General features: G+C 43.8%; 1 protein-coding gene across 2 annotated transcripts in view; it reads right to left on the minus strand.

The window, feature by feature from the left end:
• Window positions 1-22,490, minus strand: part of nfatc2ip (nuclear factor of activated T cells 2 interacting protein) — a 35,704-nt gene that overhangs the window by 7,188 nt on the left and 6,026 nt on the right. The window contains exons 3-8 of one of the 2 annotated variants that reach the window (XM_032511877.1): window positions 11,678-11,738; window positions 10,705-10,828; window positions 9,526-9,600; window positions 8,412-8,492; window positions 8,192-8,375; window positions 6,265-6,409 (exon numbers count right to left, since the gene is read on the minus strand). In XM_032511877.1, the coding sequence (XP_032367768.1) occupies window positions 6,265-6,409; window positions 8,192-8,375; window positions 8,412-8,492; window positions 9,526-9,600; window positions 10,705-10,828; window positions 11,678-11,738 (670 nt within the window). Of the gene's footprint in view, window positions 1-6,264; window positions 6,410-8,191; window positions 8,493-9,525; window positions 9,601-10,704; window positions 10,829-11,677; window positions 11,739-22,490 lie in introns of both variants that reach the window. The other variant, XM_032511876.1, reaches the window with a different exon arrangement.

Genomic DNA, 22,490 nt, shown 5'->3' on the forward strand with positions numbered 1-22,490 from the left:
CAGCGGACTGTGGAAAGAGCTAACCAAACATTGAAGGATATGATAGACAAGGTCTGCCATGAGAGCAGGATGGTGTGGGTGGAGGCCTTCCCTGGACTCATGGCCTGAGAGCTGCAAAGAGGGAGAGACCACCCCCCCACAAGATCTGAATGGCAGACCAAAGCAGGTCCACCAATAATGGAGGTCATATGCCTTTATTGGGATGTAAAAACAGGTAGAAAATGTCTGCCTACATGAATGAACTAACTATTGGGTCCAGCCCTGTCACCCGGTGCGAGAAAGAAGCCAGCACCCACTCGACCGAGAGGCAGACCATAGGTAGGAGGACGGGGTCGGGTTAAGGTCCAAAGAGGGGAGGGGGAAGTGGGGCCAACCCCGGGGTGGACTGGTCCAAAGTGAAGGAGTTTACGTCACACTCGGTCCAGCGTTCAAAGGGAACATCCAGGAGCACCTTGGCCACCACCTGACACATTGTGCCCCAGGGCAGGACCCGCCCAACCCGCACTTGAGCGGACCACACAATTTGATTCAACAAATGCAAGAAATAAGCGCTCTAGGAGGTCACAGACAGTCCTCAGTCTTGGACAGAGGGCACCAGCCTAAAAGAAATAGGGCTCAGGAGAAAAGAAATAAGTAGTGATAAATTTTGTCATGTTGGGAATAGGGGGCGGGACTGATAATGGGGGAATAGAAATCAACTTACAGGATGATATAAATGAAATTAGAGGGACAATGCCAAAAATGATCGTATTACGTGCCAAATGAGAAATAAAATAATGAATGTAGAAGATACAAATGCTGTTCTCCACAGTCTCTAATGCAGCATACATACAGGGAGCAGCAAAACACAATAGGGGCACTAGGAACAAGATAGGAGGGAGACAGGGTGGCTAAAACACCAGGGACAGAAAAATTATCAGGTCATTTCAGAAATCTACAAATAAGCGACTGGCAATAGTCTCGGTGGCGCACACATGAATTGCACCAGCAGTAAAATTACAGACCGTGCGGCGGCTGTGGCTCAGTGGTAGGCGGTGCCTGCCAATCGGAAGTTGGTGGTTTCGAATCCTCTTGCCCTGCAGTCCCATGTCGAAGTGTACTTGGGGAAAGTTACGAGTTGCCACGGTGCTGCGTCGGAGGGTGATGTGTTGAATGTTTATCTGATGAGCAGGTGGAACTGTACAGGCAGCCCCGGCACAGTGTATGAAGGTGTGTGACTGGGAATGTTCCTGTAGATGTAAAAGCGCTTTGAGCAGTCGTTAAGACTGGAAAAGCGCTATACAAATACAGCACATTTACATTAAAAACAACATAAGAAAAGGGCAGAAGAGGGGTTTGTAAGAATGAGGGAAGAAGGAAAAAAAGTGGGGTATATAGACGCAAGGTATAGCTACAAGAGCATAACGCAGGAAGAGAAGTGTTGATCATGTAGTAGGAAAATATTGTGACAATATACGTTTGGAGTAAGCGGGAGGGGGTTCAAAAGGTAGTAGATGGGTTCTGGCTGAGATCTGGTAGATATAAGGACAGAAATGTGAAATTTATGATATCACAAGGACAAAGTAAGAAATAAGAAATAGAAAGTTTAGTGATTTTTTGGGGGACCTAGCTGGTGAGAATCAAACCACTACTCTAATGGCTTCCCTTTTCGATTGGGTCTAGTTGGTATATGGGTAAAATGTATGTATGTATGTTTGTTTGTATTTGTTGTAGATACGCAATTAGGAGATGGATCCAATTATAGGAATCTGTGCCTGTCCCTCTTAGTGGTACTTGGGGAGGGGGGGGGGAATGAGAAAACTCCACAATAGGTAAAAAGATGAAATAGTTTGTAATTGTAACGTTTTAAAAAAAAAAATAGATTTGATTTAGATGAGGGAACATCGAGTTTACAAACAAAAAAACAAAGAAGATAAAAGTAGCAAACCACTGTGGGATCATGCACTGATCTAAAATCTTCACTTATGAAAGTGGTAAGTGATTACATTACTTAGTGATTCACTAGAAAATGGCTGTTCGTGGTGATTCCTTTCAGATGGGTGGTAAGAAAGAAAAAATATGAGGCGTTATTTTGGACATTTCAGTACTTTGTGATACTTGCATGTTGGGAAACATTTTAGGGGAATTGGCGTTGATAATAGAACTACAAAGATTTTCAGTTGGAATTGGGACTTTAAAATTGGAAACAATTAAAATGATGGAAATTCTATATTAATATGACTCTGACCCTACGTAGTAACGTTTTTGACATTAATGGCATAAGCTTTTAGAATGCCCACCCCCCCCACCCTTCTGGTAAAGTAAAGTGAAACCAAAAAAACAAAAAAAAAAAAAAAAGCATAGAGGAGAGAGAAATCATTGCTTTAACAGAGGTCTAGGGACAGCTGAAAGGGTGGGTTCTTTCAAGGAAAACACAAAAGTAAAGAGGAGGTAAGCTAAAAAAAGAGATGTGCACAAGTAAAGAGAGGTTCCAGTAACGTGCAGTCTCTTAAGTGACGATTTTGATAAATTACAGTATAATGAGATATGTTTCTAATGATAGGTAACAAAAATTGGATAGATTGAACACGTGTTGATATAAGTGGTTATATGTTACTAGGACTACGTCATAAAAGAACACATACACATTGATTGTACAAATTTTGTGTTGCAGACCTTAAAATAGAAAATTAAAGGGAAACACATTCTTTTTGTTACAAGGTTCACGTCTAAGTTTCTTGGTTTAGATAAGATTAAAACCACTCCAAGCTGATATGGAGATTCCATTCTATGTGTATTTGATGTGGTTTTCAAAAATGAGCTTTTAGTGAAGCTTAATTTTGTTTGTTGTTTTTTGTTCGGTTTTTGTATGTGGTTTGTTACATGACAAAGATTTTTTTAAACCTAGTGATGGATGTTGGAAATATTTTTATTTGGGTAGATTCTTTTCTTTTTGAACTTTGTTGTTGGTGGTCTTTTAAGATCAAGATGCAAGAAGAGTGGTTAATGTACTAAACGACTTACACATGGATAAATCAGGAAGCTGTAGGAGACATACTCAAGAGGGAAGGAGAGCAGGTAGCAGTACACAATATACAGTGTCCCATACCATTCAGGATATGAAGATACGCTAAGATTTTGTTGTTTAATTTGTGAGTAACACAGCTAACCCGTAAGTAACACTGACCGCTTGGAGGGATATTCCAAAACTATTCTCTTTAGATGTTTGAGGATTTATAGACGTAACAGCAAGAAAGAAAGAATGTTATTTGAGTGGACATGAGTGGCATAAACACTAGACTGAGTATTGATTTAAAGAAAGATAATGCTTTTTGGATTTGTTTGTGCCGACCAGTCCCGTAGTTGTCGAACCAGGTCAGTCTCGCTCCTCTAGCGCGGAATCAGAGACAAACTGACAGTACAGGACCAGCACACAACCAGTCACAGCACCTCAACCCACAGCACAGACTGAAGACATAAAGCTTTTGGTTTCTGGCTGCGATTTTTGGCCAAAAGTGACTTGAAAGTGACCAGGGCCAATGTGTTGTAATCAGCTTTACAACATCTGTGTAGTTGTCTGTGCTGGACCTGGAGCAAGGAGTGAGGTCGCATACTCTGGCTGGGGCTTGCTGATGCTAAGGTAGAGGGCTCGCCCAGGGTCAACCCATTTGTGGCCTGTACACCACTAAACCAAAAGACGCGATGCAGGAGTATACAGACCAACGATGAGAAGATGGACTTGATAAGGAAAGGGGTGGAGCAAAGAGACGTGCCCAATGGTTCTGGTACTTCGGATGCACAAGTTGAAGTGGCAGGTTGTAACTACAGACTCTCATCTACAAAACAAAACAATAAATACTGGAACAACAACTGTATCTCTCAAAATTAGGTAAGTTCAGTAAACAAGAGGTTACAAGGGTTTAAGACATGTTTCACAAGGTATAACAATTTGGGTAGGAAAAATTACATTTGTTGTAGGGCCTTATAAAGTTTTGGAACAATATGCATTAAATTTCACTGTTATAGTTTTCCAAGCAAGAATCGGTTGTGACACACTAGTAATTTTAATACAGATGGATTACATCATAATCCTCACATTGTCAATGAAGTTTTAAAAGATGATTTGGGTAGGAATAGGATCCAGTATTTGGCAAAAGTACGTGATAAGTTATCATGATGCATACATAGACGTAGTAAGTACAACATAGTCCACAGAGTGAGATACAAAAGGGGGTTCAAAACTCTGCCTTTATTCCGGCGGTCCATGATTATGCTGGTACGTTGTCATGTTCATGTGTTCACCTGAATAGGTGTCCATAAAAGGTGTTGTTGCGAAAGCTTAGTTACCCAGACGCAGGGAAAGTTTGAAAATTTTAACTGTTGTATGTGCTTAAACAAGTGGATGATTACATTTATACATGCAGTCAAAAGGGTAAAATAAAGCAATTATTTCCAATAAAAAAGACATGTTTGGTCATAGTTAAGCTGTTGTCATAAAATATAGTTTGTTTGTTACATTAAGGGTTTTTGCAATACTTAATGTTATAATAATAAGAGCTCTGTTACATTTTGTTATAATCCAGTCTACAATATGTCGAAAGCAGAATTGATTGTTAGGGATTGTTTGTGAGTTTGGTTAAAAAAGTTAAAAGGTGGATCTGAAGGGTACCATTAGAAACATTATGATCACTGTCCCCTGGGGTTTAGTCTAGCTTCTAAAACATACAAGTTGATTGGACTATGGTTGATATGAGTTTTCATCCCCACGGGTCCTCTTCCTGAAAGGAGGGACATAAAACCCTCGCCAGATTCCAATTGAGAGGACTGCAACCTGGTTTTTGAAATTTGTATATCAGTTCATATGTGGATGTCGCCCTAAGTTCTGTTGTGTTGTGTGATATTTTTTAACAGTGGAGGAGAGTAAGATGCTATCAGAAGGCGAAGAGATGGAGGATTAATTATCTTGTATATGTAGGCGAATAGACACACACCCACCACAACCACTGTGGCGCAACGAGACCCCAACCCTTTGTGACATAAGACCAGGGGGACAGGTGTCCAATCAGGGCTCAACATTTGAAGTTAGGACTTTCACACTCTTGCAGTTGTGAAAGTGGATGACTTATTTTTACCATATTAAACGTTGCTGCCGTTTTTTTATACTTAAAATGAATTACTAACAGGTTTTTCACCACCAGTTCCTTGTTTAAGGATGTGCACCAGCAGCGTGCAAAAAAAAAGGGGGTATTTGTGGGAATATACTCAGGTATTGTGAATTATTGTAGAAATTGGTACTCAGTAGTCTCATATGTTAGACATGTGATGAAACTATGCATAAGCTAAATGAAACAATCATATCGACATATATGAGGAGGAAATGTAACTTTTGCTTGGCATCCAGGTGGGGGGGGCGACACGTGGTTGGTATAACATACATTTTACAGAACGGACGATCAGTCATTGGCCAAAAGCCACGGTTCCAATCAAATGGAGTACGACAAAAGGGTCTCCACGGAGTGTACCCCTAATACGCACGCCACAAAACACGTTGCCAAAGACTGTAAACAGGAAAGCCGCCCCACCCACGCCAGCCATAGGAAATACTGATGTTAAGGTGATGACCCGCTTGTGATGCTTTTTGACTCAATAGGGTCTCTTAAGAGAACCCCGTACTATAAGGGCAAGCGTACGCCATTTGTTTCCAGTGCCTTTGTTTGTGAACGCTCTGAACGTAGTCCTGTTCATTGAGACCGGTTCACGTATTTATTGTACCGGACATGCATTGCTCTGTTTTTATTATATAAATCGTTTGGATAACAAATCAAGCTAGAGTGATTCCTTAGGACTTGCAGTCCCGACGTTTGACCCTCCAAGTTGGAATTGCCATTACCCAGGTTAACATGAGCCAATAAGTATACACCCCCTATGTTAAAATACAGGGACATAAGTATACACCCCCTATGTTAAAATACAGGGGGCAAAAGTATACATTCACCATCACTAAAAGGGACGTTGTAGAGCGTCCTCTGGTGGACAAACTATGCTATACTATCATTTATTTCTCATAAATACTTCTAATGAATGAAAACAAAACGCCATTTTTTTTTTCTTCAAATCTGCCATTATTAATGACGATATCGGTAAATCGGGAATGCCTAATATTGGCCAATAATATCGGTCGGGCTCTAGACTGCAGCGTCCCGATGACAACCGTTTTCTAATGAAGGGGTAAGAACTAAGCTTGTGTGTGTGTGTGTGTGTGTGTGTGTGTGTCACGTGACCCACCGATGATGTCAGCGATGCCGAGGCCGAGCTCTCCGACGGTGGCGTGAGTCGGGAGCTCCACGTCGTCCCTCAGCAGCAGGAGGCGAGCGGGGGGAACGGCGAGGACGGAGGACAGCTGGGTCACCACGTCCTTCAGCGGCGTCGACTGGAAACAAAGAAAAGACGTTAGATCAACGTGTCAGCCACAGCAGACGGTGGTCGCCACGACAACAGTTTGGAGAACAGGCAGGAGTACCGACACGGGGGCTAAGCAACGTCCTGCTGTGGACGGGGGGGGTGAGGGGGGCTCTGATCTGGACCGCTCCAACTGCACGTTTTCATCCGTCAGCAGAATGTGTTTTCAGGTGCGTCTTCATCAGACGTGTAAAAAATACAGAACCCCCCCGGTGCTAAAGTCTATTAAAAAGAGGAATAAAAAAAACTTTTGGAAGTTGATCATAATGCCTTAATTAAAAAAATAGCGTCCCCCCGCTGCCTCCTGTTAATGTCCAGTATACCAGGATGATGATGATGAGATATTTGGGTTTGGGCCCGTTACTTATAAAAAGGAGCATGAGGAGCGCTTTTAGCTTAAAACATCACGTAGCGTGAACGAAATAATAGAATAGTGGTGCATGTCTTCGTACTAGGGCGTTCAACCGATTAACATTTTTTAGTTGTTAAGATCGCATAGTAATGGTGAAGGATAAACTCACGTTAATCAAATTTTAAAATTCTATTTCCATCCACTCCAATTGAAGTTAATGAGATTACAAGGTAATGACACATTGTCTCATACCAAAGTACTTATAAGTAAAAAACTGACCAATTGATCCAACGTTGCTGTGTTGAGTTTCGCATATTAGGTGTGGCTATGTTTTGAAGTGGCCAACCACTTTTGCGAACATTTAGCAAGTCACCGTCAAATGCAACGTTTGTAGAGACACTGGTGCTGAGCGGTTGAAAATACTATGGCAGCCTGCAGGATTGGTGTTCGAATGGTAGCTGTTTCGAGACGCAATCATATTTAGCACTGGTCTGTGTTCAGGAGTCTCAATTTCTTCATTGTTCCAACTGACCCGTTCACATCCATAAAATGACTCTGCGCATACTCAGTCCATATGCTTCATCAGTTCTCATTACAGTCAATGCATGTGAATGCAGCTTCCAACTCCTGATCTGTAATGAGCTGTTACTCAGAGATAGCCTAGATTACCTAGCGATGTCCAATAGTCACAGTAAGCGCGACATAAGCGTGTTGTCCAAATTCGTAGCTAGTTTTGCCTCTCTGGTCATACCACTCGTGTATCCTGGACTTGGATGTGGCTTGGATGGCACACTGTACATGAGGTCACGGAGGCGATATCCGGATAATATCCGGGCCTTCTCTTCAAACTATATAAACTGCCTGCATGCTGTGGCCATCCATCTAGCTCTAGCTTGGTCAGTTTACGGAGGTGACGTACCATCGATGCTTCTCAAACGCTGTCCCGGTGTAGTTTGTCGTACGTTACCAGAGCAGAGCTCACGCTGGGACGTGTGTGTGGCTTGCAAGTGATAACCTCGAATGGATGTATTCGGTGATAACTAAACTCAGCTCGACAAAGCTACATAACTTTCGTTGTCAAGTGTACTACTGCCAAAGTTTTGAAATAAACTTCACATCCATATCCCTTCTTTCTCCATAATTCAACTTCTGTGCTGATTCCTTTCAATCGGGCTGCAATCTTCTATGAGATACCACTTGGCGGCACAGCTACTGTTCATCAGTGTCGCGTGCCCTGTGCAAAACCTCAATACGGTCCTTCAGGGGTCAAAGACATTTTTTCTATCGAATTAATATATGATTGCGTTAATCGTTATTATCGCGCAATTGTTGACAGCCCTACTTCGTACTCTTGTCTACGCTGTTGTCGGACGGTGGTTTTAGAGCACGGTCTCTGCGTACCGACTGAACCTGGATCTTGTGGACGTCGGTTCGGCAGCGGATCTTGAGGGGGATCTCCCGGACCAGGGAGCTGTACGGAGAATCCTGGAGCCCCGGGTCGGGGTTCAGGATGAGGACGTCGTCGTCGTCGGGGTGCGTGATGCTGTCGTCGTTGGGGTTAATGATGAGGACGTCGTCGTTGCAGCGTCTGGACCCTCTGGACCCTCTGGACCTTCTGGACCTTCTGGAGGTTCTGGACCTGCTGTCCTGAGGATCGGGAGACAGGAGGGAGTTCACCGCCCGGAGCTTCCTGTCAATCTCGCTGAGAACCATAAACACACACAGGAGGGTTTCTTTAGTTTTGTTGTAGAAAAAAAACAACCTTTGAGTTCCATGAATTGTTCTGTATATATAAATCACAGTTTTAATTCTGCTCATGGAAACAGACATTTTATAATCCAACCATAGATTATTTGCTATATTACGTTACATATCCACACTTGGAAAGGAGCTGGATGAAGACCCAAAGCCTCTTTCTCAGATGAGACAAAACACAGAAATAGATCAGTCAATTCAGTCGGTCGGTCAATTTTACAGAGAAATGAGAGGGAGGGAGGGAGGGAGAGAGAGAGAGAGAGAGAGAGAGAGAGAGAGAGAGAGACATTTTCTTGAACTGAAAGACATTGGTTTTACCCTTTAAATCATTATCCAAGGCAGGGGTGTCAAACTCAAGAGAGTTTTGCAAATGAAGCAAAACAAGGATTACATTTTTTTACAGCAACCTGCAACATAAATATTAAACTCTCTGCTTCTGTAGGAATTCCTCGGAAGTCGGAAAATCTGCCAAATTCTGCTTTCATCCATCCATCCATCCATCCATCCATCCATCTTCATCCTCTTATCCGGTATCAGGTCTCGGGGCAGCAGCTCCAGCAGGGGACCCCAAACCTGACCCAGTCTTAGGTAGGAACCAAAACTAACCGGTAGATCGTGATCAATGCCTTCTGGCTCAGCTCTCTTTCATCACAACGGTGCGATAAATTCAATTCTAAGATTCCCTTCGGAATTAATAAAGTATCTACATATCTATCTATCTACATATCTATCTATCTATCTATCTTTCGGTCTTTTTGGTTTCTGCGTTAACTAGGCAGGCCAAAATATCTTCTATATCTATATAAATTGATATTTGGGCCGGATCAAAACTTGCAAGGGGCCGGATTTGGCTCGCGGGCCTTAAGTTTGACTCATGTTATCCAAGGAGTTCCACAGTAAATACAATCGTTAATATTACCATAACTTCTATATTTACTTATTCGGTACAAGCTGCCACCGAGCAGAGGATCCAGACTCACCTGATCTTCCTCTGGACCTGTCTGGACTGTTTCTGGACCGGACTCTGCGGAGGAGACGGGCAGCGCATGGCCGCTCTGAAACAGAAGGTGAGAAATAATCCACGTTAAAATATTCTTAGTCCTCATGTTGTCCTCATGTTGCCCTCATGTTGTCCCCATGTTGCCCTCATGTTGTCCCCATGTGTCTCGTGTCCTCATGTTGTCCCTCATGTTCCCCCTGTTGTCCCCATGTTGCCTCATGTTGTCCCATGTTGCTCATGTTGTCTCCTGTTGTCCCCAGTGTTGTGGGCATGTGTCCCACCTGTTGTCTCATGTGTCCTCAGTGCCTCATTTGTCCCTAACCCCCTGTATTTTTAGTTCCCAAAATAACATGATTGATTCCAACGCTCTTGCCAAGTACAAATCTCTACTTTCATTAATTTTGGGTCTTATTCTTTTATCTCTTGTCACACCCCAACCCATTCCAGACTACGGCGTGTTGTTGCACCCTAGTGTTGCGGCAACGCTTGAACCCCCACATATTCCATTGAAGCGCTCTCTCTTGGCTTCTCCCACGACAACCACATCCCATTCCTACCCGACGCTTCGCCGACCACCATTTCATTAATTTCTGCTTTTCTAACTCAAACATTCGGTCTAATTCCTATAAATGCAGGTTTCACTAGTCGCCCTCCCTCATCCCCACCCTTCCCCCCCCCCACACCACCATACCCGCGCCCCCACACAACCGACCCCCACCCACACGCTACCTCCAGTTGTCGCGCGACCGTAGTGTTGTACCCACCACACGTCACACACACACAGCCATCAAGGGTTGAAAAACATGGACACCACAACAAATCGCGAGCCAACAGACGACGACCACACATTTGAGGACAGCGACATCTCACACAAAACACTTACAACACCCACGCTCACACCTTAAAGCCCATCCACGCGCAGCAACACCAGACAACCACTAGGCCACTGGTGATTTCCGACACAAGGATAAAGGTTTACTGATTATTATTATTATTATTATTATTATTATTATTATAACAGCCCTGAAGGAAGAGTGAAGACAATCACCTGGAGAGAAGATCAGTGCAGAATGACGTCAATTCATTAATTTTGCTGTTGTGAAGGCGACGTCCAACTGCAGATTTAAAGATGTTAAAACCCATTTTTAAAACTACTTACGGCTCCGTTTTGGTCTCCACGCGGTCGGCTTCGTCCTCGGAGTCGCTGAGGCCGACGACAACGTCGCCGGAGCTCCGCGTCGGAGACGAGAACGGCGACCACAGAGCGTCGTCTGCGACGTCGTCTGCTCGGAGACACAAACAGGCGAAGACATCAATCATCGCATCGGCGTATCGTACGGAGACAGAATCGTTTCTTTATCACACGCCAGGAAATAAAAGATCTGAGAGAAAAAGTCATCACACCGATAACAGAAAAACATTTTATGAGAGAGAAAACATAATTTGAGAGAAAGAGTTTTCATCCCGATAGCAAAAAGAAATCTCTCTCAAAATACTTTTTTTAAACCCTCAAATATATATTTTGTTGCTAACAGTGTGAAAAAGATTCTCTAAAGAAAAGAAAAGTGTTTCTCTGTTTTTTTCTCGCTCTCAAAACCTTTTGTCTTTGCTCTCGTCTCAGGAGTTTCCTCTCGATGTGAAATAGAGTGTGGTGTGTGTGTGTGTGTGTGTGTGTGTGTGTGTGTGTGTGTGTGTGTGTGTGTGTGTGTCTGTCAGCAGCAGCCTCCCGATACGATGTCATCACGATATTTATGCCACGATACGATATTATTGCGATTTCAAACATTTTGTAATCTATAGCCTTTTTTCCAATTTCTAATTTTTTCCTCAATTTCTAACGACGTCCCGAAAAGGAAACTTATGAACGTCTGTTTCATCTAAAAAGAAACATTTCTCTGTTTGTTCATCTCATTTTAATGTTATCGCTGCAGAACGGGACAAACTGACCAACACATGTATAATTATATACATATATATACATATATATATATATATATATATACATGGAGGTGTCAGAGTCCAGGTACCAGTCCACCATCTTACTTTGGTCCATATGGGGACTTGAACCAGCGACCCAACCCCCTACAGACTGAGTTACTGCCCCCCCCCCCCGCACCTTTTCCAGTTCTTACCTGAGTTTTCTTTTCCGGTGAACATGTCTGCCGTTGGCTTCAGCTGCAGACTGCTGCTCACCTGGAAACAGAACCGCTCGGGTCAGAGGACACAGAGACATCATGGACAGACACGCTGACACGTCAAATGCATATCATCACAAACTGTCAAACAAGCATCTTATAGTGTAAATATAGGACAGTTAGTGATGGCGTTGCATAGTCTGTCCACCAGAGGACGCTCTACAACGTCCCTGTTATGGTGGCGTGCATAGTCTGTCCACAGAGGCCGCTCTAAAGTCCCTGTTAGTGATGCTTTGCATAGTCCGTCCACAAGGACGCTCTCAACGTCCCTGTTAGTGATGGCGTGCATGGTCTGTCCACCAGATGACGCTCTACAACGTCCCTGTTAGTGATGGCGTTGCATAGTCTGTCCCCCGAGGACAGCTCTACAACGTCCCTGTTAGTGATGGCGTTGCATAGTCTGTCCACCAGAGGACGCTTCAAAGTCCCTGTTAGTGTGGCGTTGCCTAGTTCCCCTGTCCACCAGAGGACGCTCTACAACGTCCCTGTTAGTGTTGGTGTTGCATAGTCTGTCCACCAGAGGACGCTCTACAACGTCCCTGTTAGTGATGGCGTTGCATAGTCTGTCCACCAGAGGACGCTAATATTACGTTATTGCATATTTTTTGTAAATTCTATTATGTTGTTATTCTGCATAATTAACAGTAATTTCTATATTTCTTATCATCCTTTCTGTTTTTTTATTCTTACATTTTACAAGCGAGTGTTGCACTTTGAGAGCGAAGATTAACAAAAGTCAAATTCCTCGTTTGTTTACAAATAAACACTGGACTCAACACTGACACTTTGATAATAATTGATGTTCTTTTTTGTCTTTATTTGACGAATGTTATTATTATTACAATTATTTTGTTATCTTTATACTGTCTTTTTTATCTATTTTTTTTTCTTGCAAAATTGCTGCTGGAATTTTCTAATTTCCTTGCAGGAGTCATCCCAAAAGGATTGATAAAGTCTAAGAGTCTAAGTCTAAGTGCACTGCACGGTAAAACTGCTGCCAGGGGCCAGATAAAAGCTAAAACTAAAAACATCGTTGATATTTTCCTTCTGTCAGGGACAGAACTGAGGGACATAATTTCCCCAAGCGGGGAACAGTAGATGTTTTCTTTTTGATGCTGCCTTTCTTTAAATGAATGCTCATTTCTTTAAATTTCTTATGCTGCACTGTAACTTTTATTCTTATGTTTTATGTTTCTATTTTGTTTTAAACTGTCTATTCCTATGTTTTATTGGTTTTTAATGCTTATGATTTTTAACTGTTTTTTTCTGTATAGCACTCTCCGCACAGGCGATTCAAAGGGCTTTACACAAATCAGTTAAACGATACACACAAGTTCAAACAGTAAAAATCATAAGCATTAAAACCATAAAACACTAGGAATAGACAAGTTTAAACAAAAATGAAACATAAAAAGAAGAATAAAAGTAACAGTGACCGCATAAGACATTAAAGAAATGAGCATCACTTTAAAGAAAAGGCAGCATCAAAAGAAAACATCTACTGTCCCGCGTTGGGAAAATTATGTCCATCAGTTTCTGTCCCTGACAGTAAGGAAATTCAATCGATGTTTTCGTTTTAGCTTTTATTGGCCCCTGGCAGCAATTTTACCGTGCAGTGCACTTAGACTTAGACTCTTAGACTTTTCAATCCTTTTGGGATGACTCCTGCACGGAAATTAGAAAATTCCAGCAGCAATTTTGCAAGAAAAAAAATAGATTAAAAGACAGTATAAAGATCACAAAAATAGCTGAAATATAATAACATTCGTCAATAACGACAAAAAGAACACAATTCTTATCAAAGGTCAGTGTTGGGATCCAGTGTTTATTTGAAACAAACGTAGGAATTGACTTTTGTTAATCTTCGCCTCAAATGCAACACTCGTTGTAATGTAAGAATGAAAAAAACGAAAGGATGATAGAATAAGAATATTACTGTATTAATTATGCAGATAACAAACATAATAGAGTTTTACAAAAAAATAGGCAATACAATATTAGCTGTCCCTCTGGTTGGACAGACATTGCACGCCATCACTAACAGGGACGTTGTAGAGCGTCTGTTCTGGTGGACAGACTATGCAACACCAACACTAACAAGGGACGTTGTAGAGCGTCCTCTGGTGGACAGGAAGGCAACGCCATCACTAACAGGGGACGTTTGAAGCGTATCTGGTGGTACAGACTATGCACACGCCATCACTAAACAGGGACGTTGTTAGAGCCGGCCTCTGGTGGTACCAGACTATGCAACGCCATCACAAAGGGACGTTGTAGAGCGTCACTGGTGGACCGCCATGCAACGCCATCACTAACATGGACGTGTGAGAGCGTCCTTTGGTGGACGTACTATGCAAAGCATCACTAACAGGGACTTTGATCGAGCGTGCCTCGTGGACAGCTATGCACGCCACCATAACAGGGACGTGAGAGCGTTCCTCTGGTGGACAGACTATGCAACCGCCATCACTAACTGTCCTATATTTACACTATAAAGCTGTTTTGACAGTTTTGTGATGATAGCATTGGACGTTGTGTCAGCGTGTCTGTCCATGATGTCTCTGTGTCCTCTCTGACCGAGCGGTTTCTGTTTCCAGGTGGCAGCAAGCTGAAGCTGAAGCAACGGCAGACATGTTCACCGGAAAAGAAAAAACTCGGTAAGTAACTGGAAAAAGGTTCGGGGGGGGGGGGGCAGTACTCAGTCTGTAGGGGGGTTGGGTCGCTGGTTTTCAAGTCCCCATATGGACCAAATAAGATGGTGGATGGTACCTGGACCTGACAACCTCCAGGTGTATATATATCTATAATATATATGTATATATATGTATATAATTACTACATGGTTGGTCAGTTTGTCCCGTCTGCAGCAGATAACATTAAAATGAGAGAACAAACAGAGAACGTGTTCTTTTAGATGAACAGAGTTCATAAGTTTCCTTTTCGGGACGTAGTTAAAACTTGAGGAAAAAATTAGAAATTGGAAAAAAGGGTCTATAGATTACAAATGTTTGAAATCGCAAATAATATCGTACTGGCCTAAATATCGTGATGACATCGTATCGGGAGGTCCTGCTGACAGACAGACAGCAGCACCAGGCACACCACACACACACAACACACACACACACACACGATCACACACACTCGCACTATTTCACTCGAGAGGAAACTCCTGAGCATAGAGCAAGACAAAAGGTTTTGAGAGCGAGCAAAAACAACAGAGAAACACTTTTCTTTTCCTTTAGAGAATCGTTTGTCACACTGTTCGCAACAAAATATTAGTGAGGGTGTAAAAAAAGTATTTTGAGAGAGATTCTCTTTTGCGTATCGGGGATGAAAAACTCTTTCTCTCAAATTTGTACTCCTCTCATGAAAAGTTTTCGCTTTATCGGTGTGTGATTTTTCCTCAGACCTTTCTTCCTGGCGTGTGATAAGAAACTGATCTTTCCGTTGATCGATACGCCGATGCGATGATTGATGTCCTTCGCCGGTTTGTGTCTCCGAGCAGACGACGGTCGGCAGACGCTCTTGTGGTCGCCGTTCGTACTCCCGACCGGAGCTCCGGCGACCTTGTCGTCGGCCTCACGCACGTCACGCAAGGACTGAGATACGACCGGTACGGGAGCGCAAAACGGAGCCGTAAGAGTAAGTGTTTGAAAAAGGGTTTTTTACATCTTTAAATCGCAGTTGGCCGTCGCCTTCACAACAGCAAAATTAATGAAGTTGACGTCACTTCTGCACTCGTCAGTGCTCGCTAGCTCCAGGGTGATATGGTATCTTCGACTCTTCCTTCAGGGCTGTTATGTATAATAATAATCAAATAATAATAATAAGGTAATCATAAACCTTTATGCCTTGTGTCGGTGGAAATCAACAGCTAGGGTGCTGTGTTGTGCCTATGGGCTTTAGTGTGATGTGGTGTTGAATTTTTGTGAGATCGCTGTCCAATTTGCTCTCTTTGCTCGGTTTTTGTGTGTCCCATTTTTTCAACCTCTGTGATGGCTTGTGTTGACGTGTGGACAACACGATGTACCCCGCGCGACTAACTGATGTAGCTTTGGTGGGTGGTTTGGGGGCAGCAAGGTATTTTGTGGTGTGGGGGGAAGGGTGGATGTAGGCGACATAAACCTGCATTATAGGAAATTAGACCGAATGTTTGAGTAGAAAAGCAGAAGAATATATGAATATTGAGATAAGGCAACTAACGTAGGAATGGGATTGGTTGTGTGGATAATGCAAGAGGCCTAGGGAATATGTGGGGTTCAACTTTCCCAAACACTATTGTCAACAACACTCCGGCTGATGGGTTGGTGACAAGACATAAAATAATAAGACCCAAAATTAATAAGTAGGATGGGACTTGGCAAAGAGCGTTGGAATCAATCATGTTCTTTTTGGGAATTAAAAAGAACATGTATATAGGACACTGAGGGACACATGAGGACAACAGGGGACACATGTCCCCAACATGGGGACAACATGAGAACAACATGAGGACAACATGGGACAACATGAGGGCAACCATGGGGACAACATGAGGGCAACATGAGGGACAACATGAGGACACAGAGGACAACAGGGGACAACATGAGGGCAACATGGGGGACATCGAGGGCAAATGCGGACAACATGAGGACTAGAATATTTAACGTGGGATTATTCTCACCTTCTGAATTTCATGGAGGCGGCCATGCGCTGCCCGGTCTCCTCCGCAGAGTCCGGGTCCAGAACAGTCCAGACAGGTCCCGAGGAAGATCCGGTGAGTCTGGATCCTCTGCCGGTGGTGCAGCTTTAACGACTAAGTAATATAGAAGTTATTGTAATATTAACGATTGGATTTACTGTGGAACTCTTGGAATACAGAGTCAACTTTAAGGCCCGCGAGCCAAATCCGGCCCTGCCGTTTGAGCCGGCCCAATATCATTTTATATGATATGAGATGTGCTGACAGTAATTTGGCACGAAGAGAAATGACAGCTAGATTAACGACAGAAACCAAAAGACCGAAAGATCAGATAGATGATCATATTTAGATAGAGATGATATGTAGATTTTTATATAATTCCGAAGGGAATCTAGAATTGAATTTATCGCACGTTGTGATGAAAGTGAGCTGAGCAAGAGGCATGATACCATCTACCGGTTAGTTTGGGTTCCTACTAAGACTGGTCGTTGGGTCCCTCGCTGGAGCTTGCTACCCGAGACCTGATACGGATATGAGGATGCAGATGGATGGGATGGATGGATGGATGGATGATGAAACAGAATTTGGCAGATTTCCGACTTCCGAGAATCTACAGCAAGCAGAGATTTAATATTATGTTGCAGGTTGGCTGTAAAAAAAAAATGACATCCTTGTTTTGATTCCATTTGCAAACTCTCTTGAGTTTGACACCCCTAGCCTTGGAAATGATTTAAAGGGTAAAACCAATGTCTTTGCAGTTCAAGAAGGTGCTCTCTCTCTCTCTCTCCTCTCTCTCTCTCCTCTCTCCCTAACTCCCTCACCTCCTCCCTCCTCATTTCCTTCTCGTAAAAATTGACCGACCGACTGAATTGCGTATCTATTTTCTGTGTTTTGTCTCATCTGAGAAAGAGGTTTGGGCTTCATCGCAGCTCCTTTCCAAGTGTGGATATTGGAGAGACTATAGCAAATAATCTATGTTGGTTAAAAATGATGCTGTTTCCATGAGCAGAAATTAAAACTGGATTTTATTATACAGAACAATTCATGGAAAGCCAAGGGTTGTTTTTTTTCTAACAACAACAATAAAGAAACCCTCCTGTGTGTGTTTATGGGGTCTAGCGAGATTGGACCAGGAAAGCGTCACCGGCGGTAGAACTCCCTCCCGTCTCCCGTCCTCAGGAGCAGAGTCCAGAAACCTACCAGAAGGTCCAGAGGTCCAGAGGGTCTCAGAGGGCCAGCGCTGCCGACGACGTACTCTCATCAAACCCCAACGGACTACAGCACACGCACGCCCGACGACGACGACTCCTCATCCTGAACACCCCGAACCGCGGGGCTCCCGATTCTCCGTACAGCTCCCTGGTTCCGGGAGATCCCCCCTAAAGAATCCGGTGCCGAACCGACGTCCACAAGATCCAGGTGTCAGTCGGTACGTGATGACAGTGCTCTAAAACCACCGTCCCATATCAGACAGTGACAAAGAGTACGAAAACATGCACACCACATCTGTTATTATTAGGGGCTACGTTTACTACCTTTACGTTTACATGCTAGTTTAACATCGTAGTTACATCGCTCACGTTTACTCGCGTATTTACTCTTACGTTTAGGTTTTGAGCCAGGAGAGCATTCGTTGCACCGCGTGTTTATCTCCAGAAAAGAACTAATCTCCGTTTACAAAGACACGCGCCAAACCCAAATATCTCTATCATCATCTGGTTAATGACGACATTACAGGTGCAGCGGGGGGACGTATTTTTTAATAAGGAATTATGAGCAACTTCCAAAAGTTTTTTTATTCCTCTTTTTATAGACTTTAGCCCGGGGGGGTCGTATTTTTATACACGTTCTGATGAAGACGCACCTGAAACACATTCTGATTGACGGTGAAAACGTGCCGTTGGAGCGGTCCAGATCAGAGCCCCCCTCACCCCCCCGTCCAGCAGACGTTGACTTAGCCCAGTGTCGGTACTCCTGCCTGTTCTCCAAACTGTTGTCGTGGCGCACCACGTCTGCTGTTCTGACACGTTGATTACAGTCTTTTCTTTGTTTCCAGTCGACCCGTCTGAAGGACGTTGGTGACCCCAGCTTGCCTCCGTCCTCGCCGTTCACCCCGCTAGCCTTGCTGCTGAGGGACGACGTGGATCTCCCATTCCCTCATCGCCACCCGTGGGGAGAGCTCGGCCCATCGGCATCGCTTGAATAATCGGTGGTTTACGTGACACACACAACACACACACACCCACACACAACAGCTTAGCTTTACCCCTTCATTAGAAACGTTGTCATCGGGTGAGCTCGTCTCGAGCCCGACGTATTATTGGAATATTAGGCATTCCGATTTACCGATATCGTCATTAAGATGGCAAGATTTTGAAGAAAAAAATGGTCGTTTTTGTTTTCATTCATTCGAAGTATTTATTAGAAATAATGATGTATAGATAGTTTGCCACCAGATGACGCTCTACACTTCCCTTTTAGTGATGGTGAATGTATACTTTGGCCCCCTGTATTTTTAACATAGGGGGGATACTTATGCCCCCTTTATTTTTAACATAGGGGGGTTGTATACTTTTGCCCCCTGTATTTAACTAGGGGGTGTATAACTTATGGGGGGCCCCCTGTATTTTTAACATAGGGGGCTTATACTTAGTCCCTGTATAAAAAAAATTTAACATAAGGGGTGTATACTTATGTCCCTATTTACAGTAGGGGCATGTAACTTATTGCCCCCCTGTAATATTAACATAGGGGGGGTTTATACGAAGCCCCTGTATTTTCAACATAGGGGTGTATACTTATGCCCCCTGATTTTAACCCAGGGGGTTTATACTTATGCCCCTGTATTTTAACATAGGGGGTGTATACTTTCTGCCCCCTGTAGTTTTCACTAGGGCTGGGCATATATCGATATAAAAAATATTCGATATATTTTTAATGAATTGGAATAGAACCATATCGCATATATCGATATAGTTAAATTTACGCTGTGAATCCTCCAAGCAAGCATACTGCCCTAGGCGCCTCTGCACTGCTCCCCACGCCCCCGCCCCCCTCCTCTTTCATCACAGAGGGGGGATGGGCAGGAACAGACACTCGTTTAACAACATGGAGGAAGCACAACGTCTGCGGAGCGTACGGAGATGAATCGGTTAGTAAAAGAATAGCAGTGGCTCCCGAAATTGGAGATGGTTCGGATTCAAGATCAGATAGCACAAAATGCACGTTAATGTAATGATCCAAAACAAAATTACAGCCAGTGTCGAGCACTACAATCTTTTTCACCACCTAAAACAGTGACACAAAATGCAATACGAAGTGTGTGTGAAACTGCGTCTTTGCATAAGCCCCAGCCGCAGGGGGTGGGGCCAGCGACAACCCCAAAAAGTTCCAGCCCCGGAACAAAGTTCACTGCAACCTTCATTTACCCGCCGTGTCCTTATGAAAAGGAAAAGTGACAAGCTGTGTACTATAACTAAAAACGCCGTGTCCTATCACATCGCTACAGATGGCCCTATTGCATTGTGGGAACAGTCGTATTAAAGAAGCTACGTGACAACGATGGACCCGAGATATGATCTTCCCAGTCGCAACTCTTTGCACGGAAGCACTGCACTACCTTACACCGACGTCAGCAGAGCCGTGCTGACCGGCTTCGCTAAACGTCCCTCATTTTGCGTTGACCAGCGATAGTGGTCCGAGCAGACAGTGAGTCTTACATGAGCGGACAGTTCACTCATTCAAGAGGGGGAGTGAAATGGAGATGAACAACAGCGTGTCCTTCAAACAAGTTATTCCCCCAGGATCACACCGATGATCATATCAAAAAGGTACTGCGGCGTGTTTATACATATTTATGTTTATACATTTATTTTTATTTAAAAAACCGCTGAGCTTTTATTTATGAAGCAAGGTGAAGAAACCTGTTAATTATGTAATTCATTTGTTTTGCAACTGTTCACTGAAATTTGCTGGTTTTCAATAAAACTACTTGATGAGTTTTGACATGTCATATTATGCTTTAGACTTGTTTGCCTACACCTTGCGGAAAAAAAATATCGGGATATATATCGTATACGATCTTCACCCCTAATATATCGGGATAGGACTATTTGGTCCATATCGCCCAGCCCTAATTTTAACATAGGGGGGGTGTGTATACTTATGCCCCTGTACTTTTAACTAGGGGTGTTACTATATGCCCCCTGTATTTTAACATAGGGGGGTGTATACTTATGCCCTGTATTGGGGGGGGGGGGGGGGGGGGGGTGTAACATAGGGGGTGTATACTTATGCCCCCTGTATTTTCACATAGGGGGGTTCTAACTTATTCCCCCTTGTATTTTAACCTAGGGGGGTGTATATTATGCCCTGTATTTAACATAGGGTTATCTTATTGCCCTGTATTTAACATAAGGGAGGGTTTACTTATGCCCCCTGTATTTTAACATAGGGGGGTGTTGTACTTTCTGCCCCATTATTTAACATAGGGGTGGTGTACTTATTGGGCCCCCTGTTATTTTAACATAAAAAAGGGGGGGTGTATACTATGCCCCTGATTTAAAGGAAGAACCGTCTTTATTTATTTTATTTGATACATGTTCCATCCACAACGAAATTGGTTCCTTAATTTCCAAGATGTTTTTATTCCTCTTTTTAATCAACTTCGCTTAACTACGGAGCATGTGCAACTCCCAACAAGATAGTATGAAGTAAGATGTTCCACTCTGGAATAAAACTACTGAGTGTCTCACCTCTGTAGATTAAATCGAGACCTGAATTCACAACTGTTGTGGGATAACATCAAAATACCTTTATGACTGAATGAGCAGAATATTGATGCCTTAGGAGTTGTGCTATAGTGATGGAGGCTGGAATCTGAGTTGTTGTTTGTTTTTCATGAGTGCTGGTGATGGCGGCGGAGGACGAGGGCGGGAAAGGCGACAGCAGCAGGACGACACTGGAGGCTGCAGAGCAAAAGCCAGGGACTCTTCTCACGGAGGTTCTCTCTGCACAGGGTCGTCCCCGCCTGTGTGTCTTCACAATTTGTGTTTTTCTGCTGTGTTCTCTGTTGTGGTGTGTGTGTGTGGGGGGTGGGGGGGGGGGGGGGGGGGGGGGGGGGGGGGGGGGGGGGGTCTGTAGCATGTTTCCGTTGGTTTCCATGTGGTTATATAGATATGTGTATATTAATATATATCTATTTAGATAGATTGTGTGCGTGTGCGTGTGCGTGTGTGTGTGGTGTGTGTGTTATTTTTCAGGACTCCCCGCTGGGCTCCGTCTTCTCCCAGTATCGTCCCGGATGTCCACCGTCCCCCGAAGGGGGGGGGGGGCCGGTGGGGGGGGGGGGGGTCCGGGATTGCCACTCGACGGCTGCAACGTGTCTCCCAGCCAACGCCGGCCGCAGCTGGACATGGAGGACGTAGAAGGAGCGATAAGGGGGGGCGGGATCGGTAAACACTCAAAGATAACCCATAAATATACGAAAAATCTGAGAAATGTTGAAGAAGAACACCGAGATGGGATCATCACGTGTCCTTCTCTCGTCGTCCGTCTCTCGTCGTCCTTCTCTTTTTCGTCGTCCGTCTCTCGGCGTCCAGCCTCACGTCGTCCGTCTCTCGTCGTCCGTCTCAGAACGGAGAACGTGTAAAACCTGGAAGTTAGGTGTCATTTTAAAAAAATAAAAAAAGTTGGCAAGTCACTTTTATTGTGTAATGTTGAATACAAAAAATTCACATGAATTTTAGGTGGAAACGTATAGGGTGTGGAGTGGTGGGGGATAATGTAAAAGAACACGGCGCGACACGGGAGAAGGAGTAAAACAATTCCAGCTAGGTGGGGGTAGCAGGTGAGATGGGGTATAGTATTTAAGAGAAGAGGTGTGGTGGGGGAAATGAAATTTTTGGGATGTACAGATACTTTGTGCGATGTTTTTGGGAGGAGATAAAATGAGGGAGCGGCGGGTGGTAGGGGGCAGAGAAAGGGGGGTGGAAATATAAGAGTAAAGAGTGAGTCTGTAATGATAAGCTCGGGTGAGGTAATAGGTCGTGCAGGGGGTGCACGTTC

Source organism: Etheostoma spectabile, unplaced genomic scaffold (genome assembly GCF_008692095.1).
Source record: "Etheostoma spectabile isolate EspeVRDwgs_2016 unplaced genomic scaffold, UIUC_Espe_1.0 scaffold50, whole genome shotgun sequence".
NCBI classification, from domain to species: domain Eukaryota; kingdom Metazoa; phylum Chordata; class Actinopteri; order Perciformes; family Percidae; genus Etheostoma; species Etheostoma spectabile.